The 14,240-nt window shown below is 49.0% G+C and overlaps 6 protein-coding genes across 6 annotated transcripts; 3 read left to right on the top strand and 3 right to left on the bottom strand.

Moving 5' to 3' along the window:
• The first annotated feature begins 63 nt into the window (after positions 1 to 63).
• On the top strand, positions 64 to 1,251 carry M430DRAFT_122331 (hypothetical protein). Its single transcript, XM_024861843.1, has 4 exons — positions 64 to 212; positions 282 to 741; positions 792 to 931; positions 984 to 1,251. Exons 1-4 carry the CDS (start codon positions 99 to 101, stop codon positions 1,098 to 1,100), a joined length of 831 nt encoding a protein of 276 aa, XP_024720237.1. The 5' UTR covers positions 64 to 98; the 3' UTR covers positions 1,101 to 1,251.
• A 634-nt stretch (positions 1,252 to 1,885) lies between these two features.
• On the top strand, positions 1,886 to 2,691 carry M430DRAFT_35411 (hypothetical protein). The gene has a single exon (XM_024866736.1). It carries the CDS (start codon positions 2,213 to 2,215, stop codon positions 2,657 to 2,659), a length of 447 nt encoding a protein of 148 aa, XP_024720236.1. The 5' UTR covers positions 1,886 to 2,212; the 3' UTR covers positions 2,660 to 2,691.
• Positions 2,692 to 2,789: 98 nt separating this feature from the next.
• M430DRAFT_122330 (hypothetical protein) lies at positions 2,790 to 4,181 on the bottom strand. Its single transcript, XM_024861842.1, has 3 exons — positions 3,921 to 4,181; positions 3,267 to 3,852; positions 2,790 to 3,212 (listed from the first exon to the last, which is right to left on the bottom strand). The coding sequence occupies exons 1-3, from the start codon at positions 4,136 to 4,138 to the stop codon at positions 2,847 to 2,849; spliced, it is 1,170 nt and encodes a 389-aa protein (XP_024720235.1). The 5' UTR covers positions 4,139 to 4,181; the 3' UTR covers positions 2,790 to 2,846.
• A 938-nt stretch (positions 4,182 to 5,119) lies between these two features.
• M430DRAFT_28475 (hypothetical protein) lies at positions 5,120 to 7,210 on the bottom strand (the record flags this gene model as incomplete). The annotated part of the gene is made up of 4 exons (XM_024865793.1): positions 5,120 to 6,205; positions 6,258 to 6,338; positions 6,392 to 6,508; positions 6,578 to 7,210. 4 exons carry the CDS (start codon positions 7,208 to 7,210, stop codon positions 5,120 to 5,122), a joined length of 1,917 nt encoding a protein of 638 aa, XP_024720234.1.
• Positions 7,211 to 10,675: 3,465 nt separating this feature from the next.
• Positions 10,676 to 11,855, bottom strand: M430DRAFT_67067 (hypothetical protein; the record flags this gene model as incomplete). Its single annotated transcript, XM_024869268.1, has 4 exons — positions 11,654 to 11,855; positions 11,550 to 11,602; positions 11,279 to 11,499; positions 10,676 to 11,232 (listed from the first exon to the last, which is right to left on the bottom strand). The coding sequence occupies exons 1-4, from the start codon at positions 11,819 to 11,821 to the stop codon at positions 10,676 to 10,678; spliced, it is 999 nt and encodes a 332-aa protein (XP_024720233.1). The 5' UTR covers positions 11,822 to 11,855.
• Positions 11,856 to 11,993: 138 nt separating this feature from the next.
• Positions 11,994 to 14,221, top strand: M430DRAFT_67066 (hypothetical protein). The gene is made up of 3 exons (XM_024869267.1): positions 11,994 to 12,131; positions 12,263 to 12,898; positions 12,948 to 14,221. The coding sequence occupies exons 1-3, from the start codon at positions 12,061 to 12,063 to the stop codon at positions 13,861 to 13,863; spliced, it is 1,623 nt and encodes a 540-aa protein (XP_024720232.1). The 5' UTR covers positions 11,994 to 12,060; the 3' UTR covers positions 13,864 to 14,221.
• Positions 14,222 to 14,240: the final 19 nt, after the last annotated feature.

The following is a 14,240-nucleotide window of genomic DNA, read 5'->3' as shown; positions in this document are numbered from 1 at the left end:
AACGCGGGGTTCCTGAGCAACGTCGTCGTCGAGGTCTGAAAATTTCACGGAAACCATTCCGCTGATCTAAACATCCACATCCACATCCACTCTTGAATATGTCAACCCGCACCGAGAGATTCCAGCGCCAGCCCCGCAGACCGCAGGAGAAGAAGGATGATTCCCCCGAAGAACCTGAAGAGGTGATTAGGTTCTCTCCAGAGGAGGAAGCTGTGAGTGTTTGCCACCATTTACCATCCGGGGCGCATCTGACAGACAGACCTATTGACTGGTTTGTATAGGCGCTACTTAATGACTCCAACGCGCGAAAGGCCACGGCAAATGAGCTGTTTGCGAAATCCTCTTACAAAGATGCAATAGAGACGTATGATGAAGCGCTCTCGACATGCCCAAATTACCTGGATTACGAAATCGCCGTGTTGAAGAGCAACATTGCGGCGTGCCACCTGAAGCTTGAGGATTGGAAGGAGGCTATCAAGGCCGCCACTGCGGCTCTAGACGGTCTTGATAGATTGCAGGGAAGGACTGGGGATGGGAAAGACAAGGGTAAAGATGGCGCGAGTGTTGAGGAAGAGGCGGACGAGGAAATCATAAGTGCGGGTGCAGCGAAGGCGGAAGACACCTCTGATCCTGGGAAGAGAGAAGCTGATATTGAGCGGATACGGGCAAAGGCTCTCTTGAGGAGGGCTAGAGCTAGGAGTGAACAGGGCGGATGGGCTTCTCTACAAGGCGCAGAGGAGGGTACGAGCCTCCCTTTCCATGTTGTTGGTTCGTGGCTGACACAATTCAAGACTACAAGGCATTATCACAGATGCAGAATCTATCTCCTGCAGATAAAAAACTTGTCCAGCGACAGTTGGCGCTGCTTCCACCGAGGATCAAAGCGGCTCAGGAGAAGGAGATGGGAGAGATGATGGGCAAGTTGAAGCAGGTCAGTCATTCAGTCCTCTTCTCTATCAAAACAGTAAGCTTACGAAGCACAGCTTGGAAATGGTATCCTGAAGCCTTTCGGGCTTTCAACTGATAATTTCCAAATGGTTAAGGACGAGAAGACGGGTGGATACAGCATGAGTTTTAACCAGGGAGGGTCTTCTAGCTGAGCATACCTATATATGATATGGTAGATATATCAACGGTTGATCCCTCTCACTCATACCAAGCCTAGTTATAACTTATACATGAATAGCCGGACAGGGTAGTGTTTCTTTCTTGTTCATATACATTGCAGACATGAATATGCCAATTGTCCCCCCATCTTCAGGAATCAGGCATTCTATCCAGCCCATCTTGCCATTCGAACCCCACCAAGCACGTGACTTACATACAACCCTGCAGGTACATCTGTTTTGAGACACCAAGAGGCCAAGGAGGTCAAGAGACCGTCGTCAAGAATGGGGTTGAAAGCCTATGGTCCATAGCAAACCACCACATGCATCAACTGAGCTCGCTCTACCGTTACAATGCACGCATCTCTTCGACGGTTGGGCGGCTACACTGCAGCCAATGCATTGGCTCGATATTCCCACGCCTTTCGCCCCTCACCTGTCAACCAGTAGTGCGAACACCTGGTTCGAACCACGCAGACGCGCTCTCGAGAACCCAACTCCTTCAACAGAAAATGGATAACGGAAGTTCCGTTGGAACCCGCGCAGTTGTTCTGCGTCTGATGAGGTATAGGTATCTCGGAACCAACGTTTTGCCGTCATCTATGCGACCGTCTAGAAAGTTCTATTGGTGCATAGAGTGAACCAAAAAAAAGAGGGGAAAAAATCTTTATTACTTATCTCTCTCCTGGTTGATCGCCAACTCATGAGGTCTTCCATGGGACCTAAGACCCGCCCAGTCGAGATCCGAATCGGGCAACGCTTTTATTTATACTTGGACTGCCCCCCCCCCCGCTACCCGCTACCACGTAGGATGTGATGGTATAATAAGACTCCTGCCACGGAACCCCTCACTCGCATTGCTCCACTCACTTCTCAAGTTTGTTGTCTCTATTCTTTCTCTCATACTGCTCTTCAATCTTTCAGGAAATCGGCTTTTCTGGTTTAATTAAAAAGAAGTTCCACTCGTTGGGAATATACACAACACGGCTCTACAACTCCGCCCTTCCTCCAGCTCAAAGCGTAGACCAGAACCTCGAGGCCGAGATATATATCATTGAAAAGCTGCGACAACGACCACACACAGACAGGCAGACCGCTCTTCAAATATGGCCGTCGTCGCTGAGGCCTCTCCTCCGGCAACGCTCGTCGCCTCGGACAACGTGCGGGCTTTGCTCTCGCCCGCCCTCACTCAGTCCCTCCTCTCCCTCGCCGTCATCTTCCCCCGCCTGCTGAGCACCACCACGCTCTTCGTCCTCCTACGCGCCTATTTCCTATCCGCCATCATCCTCCGCCAGAGCGCCTACGCCGCTCAGCTCCTGGCGGCGCAATCCTACTATGCCTGCTCCTTGATGGCGAGGCAGCTCTTCGCGGCTGCGAAGCAGAGTCTGAAGCTAGGCTGGAAAGCGACAGAGAGGCTGCGGAAGAAGCTGATCTTCGAGTTAGCCGTCTTCGTGCTGGGTACCGGCGGGAACAGTATGATCCTCTTGGTGTTCTGGCCTGGATGGATCGTGATCGGTGGGGTGCTGGGTGTCACAATGTGGGCTTGCAGGTGAAGGGGCTCCACATAGCAAGAGAACATCCTTCAAAGTATGGTATGCGGATTCTGGGAAGACTAAATCCTTTGGGTATCTAGTTTATTAACAGACAGCCTTTCTAGCACCACTCCCAATCCTCGCGGACAAAGTCTACCTTAAGTCTACTGCGAGGGAAAAAACGGCTGCAGCGAGGACTTACGCGATTCTACGAAAAGAAAAATGCATTACCACCAGCATCTCTCTTGACCTCCTTCTGGTAGTCCTTCTCCGGATCAAATTCTTGCCATACGCTGGCGGGAAAGATATGCTTGTTGCGTTCGTACCACCGACGATCAACGACTTTCGTATATGTCGGGTCGTCATTGGTGCCTTCCAGGTCTGTTCTCTCGGCCGGCTCCTTCTGGGGCTTGCTCTTTGAAGGGAGGGACAGCGGGTTGTAGTTGTCGAGATTTGGCGGGTTAGAAGATGTAGTTGCAGCGGCTGCTTTGGGAGGCTCGGAACTGTAATCGAACAGGAGACGGTTATTAGGCCCTAAGGTGTGGTTTATGATAAAGTAGTAGAAATCATAGTGCTGTTCACCCGTCAGTTAAGTCCCAAGCATGTTGCAAAGGCCACAAGAACTTACGTGCGGTATAATGATGCTTCCCCTAACCATCATCAAATCATCCACGCCCACTCTTGCCCACTCCCTTCTGCTGTTGGCCTTCTCTCCTACTCCAAGCTCCGCTCCGACCTTCCTACTCCTGTCCAGAAAGACCCACACAAAATCACCCTTCTTGACCCTACATACCCCACCGGGAATATTCGTGCCGTCGTAGAACACAAACGGGATATTGATCTCGGTCATCTTAATCGCCTCCTGCAGCGCCAAAAACTCCTTCCTCAAGCTCTCTCTCGTCTGCGCTTCCCGTAGCAACGCCGCCTTCGTCAGCGCCTTCGGCACAACCGTCACCGACGAATTGATCCCCAGCTTCTTCTTCGGAGCGGCCGTGGAAGCAGACACCGGCGTCCCAGATCCAGATCTCGGAGAGGCGGAATTCGAATTCGAGCTCGAATCCTTGGGCGTCGCCGTATCGGTACTTTCTGCACCACCACCACCACCACCACTGCCATCCTCCCCCTCCTCCTCCTCCTCATCAACCCCAAATGACAATTTTGGCGTCCCAACCTTCCGCTTCTTCTTCTTCAAGGGTTCTCGCGGAGTAGATGCACTGTGCTAATGCCATTAGTCCCGTCTCAAACCTCCAGCTGCGCGCGAGGGGGCCCGTGTCGTACTCACCCGTCAGATGATGATACATTTGCCGGCGTGCCCCGACCACTCTCCTGCCCATCCCGTTCCTTTTCTTTCTGCTCGAGGGCTTCGGCGCGCCGCTTGCGAAAATCAGAGAGCGCGACGAGTCCCACGGTCTGCGTGCTGAGCAGGTCTTCCGCTGTCTTGCTCTGCGATGTGAAGCGCGGATTGGGCGTCGATGCCCCTGAGGAAGTGTTGGACGCCATTCTTGCGATGCGGAGAAGTGTCCTGGGACGGCGATTGCTGATGTCGCAATGGGATGTTGGAAAAGGGTTTGGATTATTGGGTGTGGCGTAAGTGAGGGAAGAGGCTGCGCTAGCAGGGTCCTAGATGTGGCTTGACTGGGGAACAAGGTCTGAAATTATTGGCTTCTGATTCGATGTTCTCAACGTCCAGCGAATGTCTGCACTTTTGGTTCCATATAAAACGAGGAACAACCAGCTGCTTTCATTTACTGTAAGAAATCTAGTATTCTTTGGTTCAATAGTTATCGTTAGTTCCTTGAGTTTCCGAGGATGGTTCTCTGACTTGTAACTATGAAGCAGATCAACTGCTCTCTTAAGCCCGCTGGATCAACAGGATATGATAACACTTTGATCATGAGTCAAATTTACTTTTGAAACACTTCATCAGTGGCAGCACTTCTGTTCTTAGTGAAATCAACGGTCTATTCATTATGCAAAGTCTAGCCAGAAGAGAGAGCCATGTGAAAGAGTAATGAGCACCAATCAGGAGAAACCGCATCAGCAACGCCTGTAGAAAACTGCGCAACTGCCATATTGAAGACCGCACCAATGCGGACCAACATGAATAGCAGCTCAACGCCCAAAAAGCCCATGATAAAACCATCCGAAAAGCTCCGCAAGAAACGGGTATCTGTCTCGTCGCCCAACGCCACCAAGAGCACAGTGCAACTAGTCAGAATGCGTATCTAAAGGAACCCTTGCAAATCCAAGGGTAAAGAAAGGAAATATGCCAATTATTCTCCATCTTCCATACGATCCTTACTTGGCAAGCAAGATGGTGGATAGTACTCGCCAACCTGATGGAGAAACAGTAAAGTGCGATTTGCCGGCATAAGACGAATGATTCAAGTTCGATAACGTAATTAATAATCCTCAGAGCTTGGATCTTCCCATCAGCGAAAGATTCTTGTCATCGAAAAATCAATTGATGTCAACCTGTCGTTATCTTGGGATGTCTTCATATAAGCCGAATGGATTTGCACGAAGACCAAGGGCCTGTCTCATAAAATGGTCTTCTTGTGGGGGAAAGCCATCGATATAGGGAGCGTTTTTGTTTGGCCGACCATCGGGAAGAAGATCGCCCCTTGCATGAGCAATGCCTGGGAAAACTGGTATGGCCTGGGCCAAATGCTCCCAATGGTAGCCAACCTCAAAGACTATGAGTCTATTGCCAACTATGCCCGTCGGATAGTACCAGTTTTCGAAGGTAAACTCGTTATTGTATGCTCTGGCGTAGGCTCGAAGCTGGAAGAGTTCGTAGAGCTTGCTCCAACTTCGATCAACATGAAGGAGGTCACAAAGAGCATCTTTGTAAGTATTCTCAAGATCCAACAAATCCCGAACAACAGATGATCCTGGCGCCGATGGAGGTTCAGATGTGTTGACTAATCCAGGTGTGACAGGAGGCCCAGACGAGGTAGGAGATAGCATCGACATCTTAGCAAGTTCGTTAGAGACTTGAGGCTCGGCCACAGGGAGCGATGTCGTATCATCCAGCCCACCGGAGTTTATTCGGTCAAGAGCACGTTGACTAGATTTTCTAAGAGCTTTTGCTATTGGGCTGCCTGTAGACTCAACTCCACGGAAAGCATATCTGCGAGGGCGAGCCTTTCTTTCGTATTGACGTCGTGGTGTGATGGGCTCGGCCTTAGCTACACGACGTGACCGCTTTGCAGGAGAGCAGTAATCCTCGTCGCTGCCGTCGTAATCGTCATTCCATTCATCCTTGACACGTCTTGTAGAAGAGGGTGATTTCCGTTTAATGCTCGGAGGTTGCGTAGTAGAGGATGCACGACGAGCTGGCTTCTTTGGAGTTGTGTTCTTTGGGGCTGCCTTCATTGAGCTTGGCTTTGTTGATGTTGTCTTCCTTACGGTTGGCTTGGCTGGGGCAGTTGTGTTAGGGTCGACTTCGTCAGACTTGACAATTAGGTCGAGATCATCAAGCTTGATGCCTCGTTTAACAGCGTTACGACCAATTTCATTCTGAATGTCACGCTCGGCATTGATCTTCTTGTTATTGTGTTTCATCTATGACGAGAACGTTAGAATTATTGTGTTATAATGCTTAAAGATGAAATACCTGGACCTCTGCTATCGGTGCGTCAATGAGGCGATGAATGTAAGGCGGATCCATGATCTGCTTGCACAGGGCCTTGCTAATCTGTTGTTTTAAGGTCAGTACCTACTTATGAGGTTGGTTTTGAAGGACCTTACTCTGCAGCCGTCAACAATCTTCTGGAACCGGGCTCGGAAACTCTCATGTTTCTCTCGACGGCTCTTGAAAGAATCATCCACCATCTTGACACCTAAAGCAGCATCGCGACAGCCAAGCTGAGGTATTTATCAGTTGACTGTAGTAATACAAGAGATGAGCAGGGGAAAGATGCCATGAATACTTACAAGGATTTCCCAACACTTGACCTCGATAAGCTTGTTAGGGTAGAAGCCATCACGAATTCTGCGGACAGCCTGAGCTGGTTTACCATTCTTCCCAGGTTTGTCTAGGACTTCATCAATGTCCTTGATACTGTTGAAGAGTTGTTCAACCAACTCGCGTTGCCCCTCTTCAGTCTCGGGGAAGTCAGAGTCTTGACCCTTACGGATAGCCTTGTCGAGTTCGGTTTCCAGTCGCTGGTTCCTCATTCTCTCATAATGAGCCTCGTTACGGATAAGCCCTTGGTATGGCTGAAGGGGTTTCTTTGCAACGCGGTTTTCGGAATCTGAATCATGGTCGGAGTCTCTTTCCTCATAATGCTGTTCAGATTCATAGGGCTCATAACTTTGGTCGTCATGATCATCCTCATCCTCTTGATCATCCTTATTGTCATTACTGTGGTATTGACCTTCATACTTCTCTTCACCATCATGTGGGTCACCGAGCAAGTAGGGTGGCTGACCGATGCCAGACTGGTAGAGAGTCTGATTATCCACGTCTCCTCCGTAGGGGCCTTGTTGATCAAAGCCAGTATCGTGCATGTTGTCTGAGCCAGTATGGCTAATGGGAGGTCGACCAAAGGAGCACGGATCATCCATGTTGTGAAAGACTAAAGCCAAGGATATTAGCAATTGTTCTCAGAATCATTCATATAGAAAATTCCACTATCCCACTTCGCACAAGTAGGGCCACACTAGAGATCTGTTGCCTTGTGAAGTCGTTGTAGGGGGGACCAAAAGGAACTCTGAGGTGTGGAGGGTAAAAACAATGTTGACACAGGTCTAGACAAGACGGCCCAAACAAAAAGTGAGAAGATTAACTCAAGACCAAAACTTATTGATGGAAAGAAGTAGAGAATTCGTGATATCAATGACGGGATACAATAATCTCTCAAAGTTCAGCTTCTAGTGAGTTGATTAGACTTAAGAAAGACGCGCCGGACGTTAAAGGAAGATGTGATCATGTGAATGGGCGCGAGAGGAAGACTTGAAGACGACAAAAGAACGACCTTCAAGAGGAAATCAGATCTGACGTACATTCTGCTTGCTTCCACTTTCGCGGCAACCTTCTGAGTTGTAGATTGAAGGTAGATCGATTGGAGATCGACAAAGACCGTAGTGGTTTTGGCAAGTTGTAGGAAAATATGAGGCCAAACTAAGTTCGCGTACCGAGGAAGGTCCTTCAATTGGTTTATTCACACGCGTGAGAATGTTAGAAGAACGCGCGAGCCTGTGAACAGGATGTGAGTAGGGTGATAGGATGTAGTGTCAATGGACAGGGAACAAGATCTACCTACTTACCGGCCACAAAGACTTCTGTCCTTCGCGTGGTTATTGCAAGGAAAGGAGTGTATGTCCTGAGAGACAAGATCTCGAGAGGTTGTGTAGAGAGTAAGACAGATCGGAGGTTGTTTGTTCAGACCGACGCGTATGTGGAGATTCACAAAAGAAGAGGTGGGCGGCGTATTGATAAATTGGACTAGCAACTCGAGGAGGAGACTCGCTTACCACGACCATTATTCTCGACACCGCCAAAAGAGGCAGAACAAAACAGATCGGGACTTCAAAAGCCTTATAAGCCGGCCATGAATCCTATCAGCGCTAATGGTGTACATGTATGACTGGTAAATGAACTGATTCCTTTGCATTATGTTCATACTCCAGCTTACTAGCTGATGGAAAAGGGGGGAGGGGAGTGCGGTTGACAGCAGCACCAGAGTTGTATCACTGCCGCGAGTAAAAGCTGACTGCTGATACTTAATTGCATGGCTAGTCAGAGCAACACTACCAATCCGATCATCCGAATGAGGGTTATAACTGCGGAAGTATTTGACGATTGGACCTTCTTGCCGCTACACATTGGTTCTAATGGCTATATGACGAAGGCGACTATGAAACGGTGTTCCAAGATTTCAGATCTCCACTTGCAAATCAAGCCCCAACAACAGTGCAGAAACAAGGAGGATATCTCCCTTATTCATGACTGGCTAGTTTAGTATGTCTTCAAAAGCTGACTGCATGTCAACGTTGGAATCGTGGAGCACCGCTATTCAATTGGGATTCCATAATCACTACTTCAAAGTTGAGATGAGATGCATTGCATAGCCAGATCCTACACCTGGTGGTTCTAACTTCCTATACTGGAATCCCGTCTTAATAGCGGTCACCTGGGTGAGGTAGGGGTAGGGGCTGGGGTTGGATGTAGTAATAGAGGGACTCATTATGAGCTTCAATGACATCCTCATCACGCTATCAACATCCAATGGCTGGGTTTAGAAAATGCCTTACTCAGTAACTCAAGGATTTGGTATGCAAGACCGCCGCTATTGTCCCACTTGGGACTCTGGATTCAAAATGACAATACAAGTGAATGCACTTTGCTCTCTCTAAGGCTCCATAGAGCATGTAAGGTGATATTGCCACACTTGCAAGACCTCCATGCGAATCCTAAAGTGGCGTCAGATAAAAACATTCTTCTTCCAGAAACTTTTATCTGCATGATTGAGAGCTAGCATAGGGAACTGAACTTTCATGAGCCTTTCACGCTTGCAATTTAGAACATGACAGCAGTACGGCAACGTCAGCAGTATGACAATGATAGAAGCACAACCATGGTAATAGCAAACTTATGCTGAAGTCTAGGTTGACCATGGGCATTAAATTTCTGTTAACAAATTGGTATTTGTAAAAGCAGCCATCCAAATGTGCTTTCCTATACTTCTGCGTGAACTGTCTATCTTGGCAAGGTCAGCTGCTGTGGCAGACTTCAAGACAAGATACTGCTGATCTGAGAGATCATCTTGCTACGTTACCTCCCACTGGTGAATGACAGTATGGATAAATCGTTCTCTAGGTATAGGCTGTCGAGGAGTTGAATGTTTGTCTCTAATAGATAATAGTCTTCGAGCCTAATAGTGAGGCTGATTCAAGGGTGGCAGTGACACTTCAATCAGCTAAGAAGCAAGCAACGGGTAGAAGTAGTACTTACCATCGTGAGTGAAGTTCTCCGCCATTTTCAGACCCGGGTCTGCCTAAGTTAACTATATTCCCAGCATGAAGAATACCTAGAGAGCTTAATAATCAAAGACATGTTGAGCGACAAGTGAAGGAGATGAAGGTATTGCGTTGTTCTTGGAGGAAATTAGGTATTTTCTTGGGATAGTTCTAGAGGTGTAGTTTTGTGTGTGGCTGTGCGTTTCGTGCCTGCCCCATGTACCTAGATCAAAGAAGCCCCCAAAAAGTGAACGACAAGCGGGAGTAATCTTTGGAACCAGAACACTTTTCGATAAAGGAGAGATGGACGTATCGAGCGCCCTATATTCCAGGCACATTGTGGTGCATTTCGCGGTCTTCGAGGTTATTCTGGGTGCATGACAGCCATAATAACAGTAGTAGGGATTCAAATCGAGAAAGCTATACGAAAAGCTGTAAATGATGAAGCAGACATTGATCTCAATCCTACTGTATTCTTATAAGCCTCTAGAATCTCAGCGTCATGGTGTTGTGCTTAGACATACACGACTTGTCTTGCCAGTAATTCAACACCAAGAAGAGCACATGATCACATAGCTTATTCAAAGGGGCTTGTGACACCTGTTATACACCGTGCTGATAAGAAGAGCACATCAAATTTTGCTGATGCTACATAGCCCTTCTTTCATGTACCTTAGGTACGTAGCCTGCTGACTGCTTGCTCATTTTGGTCTTTGCTTAGATAGCCCAGAATTCTGGTAGTCTAACCTTATAGTTCCTCTTTCGGGGGTTTCCTTTGTAAGGATCGCCACAAAAGAGAGAGGATCCCCAGGAGTCCAGCAAGCATGCATATTCATAGGTCGCATCACACAGCAGCGCCCGTGTGGCATACATGCTGGTCCTAGGCGTCAAAAGTTGATAGATCTGTGACTGGTCAAGACTTGGCGGTAATCAACCATAGGATAAGCAGTTATAGAGCAGGATATGAAGTGTGAAAATGGAGGTATGCATTACATAAACATAAAGAAAAGCCAGACTCCTGACCCCTTTTTAGGCGAACCCATACCGGATTATACTTTGTCCGAATTTCGCCTACCAGTTTCTCCGACCCCCGCGTCCTCTACCAAAGTTTCCCCCACGATTCCTTGCGTCTCCAGAATTCATCATACCCTGATCATAGCCAAAACCCATTTGTGAATTTTGGCCTTGACCAAAACCTTGAGCGCCGAACCCTTGGCCTTGATTGCCACTTTGCGCCCCTCCTGCTCCTCCAGAACCAGCCTGAACACCCTGCATTCCCGCAAACATAGCCGTCGGATCCATTTGACTTGGATCCATCCCTTGTGCCATCATTTGTTGCATCATGGCTTGCATCTCAGGTGGAATCCCTTCCATGCCCGGCATGGTTGCTCCTCCTGGGCCGGCTGGCACCCCTGGCATTCCTGGTAAACCGCCCATGGCCATCATCATATTCATATCCTCAAACATCTTCTTGTTATTCTGCGCAATCTTTTCTTGATTGTATTCTGATCGCAGGGCCTCCTGTTTGCTGGCATAGAGTGCCCATGTAAACTCATCGAATCCGTAGTTGAAGTAATCACTGATATCTGTGCCTGGTCTTCGCCATGGCTTATCATTCTCATTCAAATCTGTAAGATATTAACCACAGCCCTCCAAGAGTTCTGCCAAGCTTACCTTCGTCAATGTTGACTTGGGTTATTGGTTTTCCAGCTGGTTCGTAGATTGGCTTTGCATCGAGGTCGATCTTGGAGGTCGAAATTCCTGGTAGATCCGCGCCTGATGTGGATGGAATTTCTTTGGATGGAGTTTCTTTTTTGCCCGTCGGCGGCTTCGCAGCTGCATCGCTAGCAGCATTCCGTTGGGGAATATTTCGGATTTCGTTATACCGCGGCTGCCTGTAGGGGAATGTTAGTTCTGATATATGGCGGGAGCGTAGATAACATACGTAGGAGGAGCAGCTTTGGTACCATCCTTTCTTTCTGTGATTATATCTATATCCTATATATGCTATCAGTGATCATCTATGCGCCTTGCGATACTTGTTCTTACTGAATCACTCCCTTCTGAAGCCTCGTCTTCCTCTTCTCCCTCCTCTAAACCTTCATCCTCCTGCTTGGCTTCGGTCTGGGGCGCGTGTTCAGCCTGCTGTTGCTGCTCAGAGCTCACTTGCGCAGGCTCCTCGGGCGCGTAAAAATCGTCATCTTCGTCGACATCCATGTTGTGTATTGTTGGTCAAGTACCTGTTTGAGGTTTTGCGGATTTACCCACAAAGTTGACGATACCTAGCTTCTGCAGGGGTGAGCTTCGATTCGGTTGCCGCGCTAACCCAGCCTGGCGCCAACAACCTTGCGGCGAACCTTCGTCTTTTCTTCTGGTGATTTTCTGGACGCGGTCGCGAACTGAGGTCTCACAACCTTCGAGAGCACGACGCCTTCACCTTGCCGTGAAGGAATATTATGGCATTGGCGAGATCTGCAAGTGGTCCTGGAGGATTGAGTATCAATACTAGCTCCGCTAATTCTTTATTGTGAGTTAATGCCTCCCTGTCTCACAACTATTCGCGTGCTGCATCTTTTCAATTCAAAGGGAACTCCTTCCTGGTCCTGAGATATCAAGTCCTGAGCTCTCGAATAATTGAAGCTAACTGTGACTTCGCAGTGGATCAGGCACAGCAGCAACTGCAGGAATGTCTGGAACCACGCAAGCTAGCAAGCCGCTCTTTGGCGCATCAACAACGACGACAGCTCCTCAAACAGGAGGCTTGTTCGGATCAACCTCAGGGACATCGAGCGGAGGCTTATTTGGTTCTACTGCAACTACATCTCAGCCACAGTCTGGAGGTTTGTTTGGTTCAGCTGCTGCAACTTCTCAACCTCAAACCGGTGGCTTGTTTGGATCAACTGCAACTACATCCCAACCTCAGACTGGAGGCTTGTTTGGCTCAGCTGGCGCGACTTCTCAGCCTCAAACTGGAGGACTATTTGGTTCAACTACAGCAACTTCTCAACCCCAGACCGGAGGCTTATTTGGATCAGCCGCTGCAACATCTCAACCTCAAACTGGAGGACTATTCGGTTCAACTACAGCAACATCTCAACCGCAGACTGGAGGCTTGTTTGGCTCAACAACGACAACGACAACATCGCAACCCCAAACCGGAGGGTTATTTGGCTCAACCACAACGACTTCACAGCCACAGACTGGAGGACTATTTGGATCCACTCAAACGACTGGTGGTGGCCTCTTCGGTGGGGGAAATGCCCAGAACCAGAATAAGCCTACCACATCTTTATTGTGAGTCTTCATTTGTTCAGTTGCAGTGGATAACTCTGACTCAAAATAGTGGCAGCGCCGCCGGAACAAACCAAAGTCAACAACCTCAACAATCTTCCTTGTTCCCCTCACTCGGCCAATCCCAGGCGCAATCAGGTACTGGGCTCTCTGGCCTTGGTGGTGGCCTGACAATGGGGCAAGCCAACCAACAAGCCCAAACAGTCCCAGGGGTAAAAATTGATATAACCAATCTACGTGGCACGACTCGCTTCAACGACCTTCACGAAGAGCTTCAAAAGCAGATTGAACACATGGATAATGTCATTCAAGGCCAAATCCAATTAAAGAATGAATGCTATGCTATCATGCCTTCGCACGACTCCCAACTCTCCAATATTCCCATAGACGTGGAATTCTGCAGGCGGAAACTGATAGGGCTCGAAAGCGCCATGGCCGCTGACGCAGAAGCCATCGCTCACATCCGCGAGTTCGTCAAGGCCGACGCTGAGAGCGCTAAGCTAAGCTTCCGAGCAATCGACAACCTGAAACTACCACCTCAATACCACGTCTCTGGCGTCTGGCCCTCCAAATCCACAACCGGCGACAACCGATCCCGGAGCAACAACGACGGCGAAGGCCAAGACCTCGTTGGCTTCTTCTCATCCAACGCAGACGAGCTCGCCGCCACGCTTTCCAAGTACCAAAAACACATCGGCGAGATCGAACTACACCTGCGCTCCGTGGAAGAGTCCAGCGCCCAGCAGATCAACGCCTTGATCGCGCGGCGGAACGGCGGGTCCGGCGGCGACGACGACCAGCTCCGGCAGCTGGCGGCGGCGCTCGCGGATTTCGAGCAGAGCATCGTGCATATCGCGAGCAAGGTCGGTAATCTGCGCGAGGGCGTTACGGCACTGCAGCAGTACGGTGCGTTTCGGGGGCCGGCGCATGGCCGGTCGATGAATGGACATAGGAGCGGGATCTACTGAATGTATATATACATGGCTGGACTGGATGGATGGATACTACGAATTGAGTACAGGATGGAGTTCGGTGTTGGCTGCATAAAGTTGGAGCATCTGCGCATATCGCTGCAGCATAGGGTGGGACCCCTGGATGGAGATACCAATCAATGAAAAAGTTCCTAGTTAAGTCGGTAATGTCATGAGAATAGTTATCCATCTATCGGGCGTTCAGCAATCTTTGACTTGATGGAAGCTATGCTATGCTACGCCTCCACTCTATACTTTTGAAATAAAATATCCCGCGGACCAAAAAACACCAGAAAGACCATTCATTCCATGCGAAAACCCCCACCCAGATTGTCTCCCTCAACACCAGCTACCGAAACGCCATAACGACCATG

This window comes from Amorphotheca resinae (assembly GCF_003019875.1).
Source record: "Amorphotheca resinae ATCC 22711 unplaced genomic scaffold M430scaffold_7, whole genome shotgun sequence".
In the NCBI taxonomy this organism is placed as follows: Eukaryota; Fungi; Ascomycota; class Leotiomycetes; order Helotiales; family Amorphothecaceae; genus Amorphotheca; species Amorphotheca resinae.
This window is presented reverse-complemented; position numbering and strand designations above follow the sequence as displayed.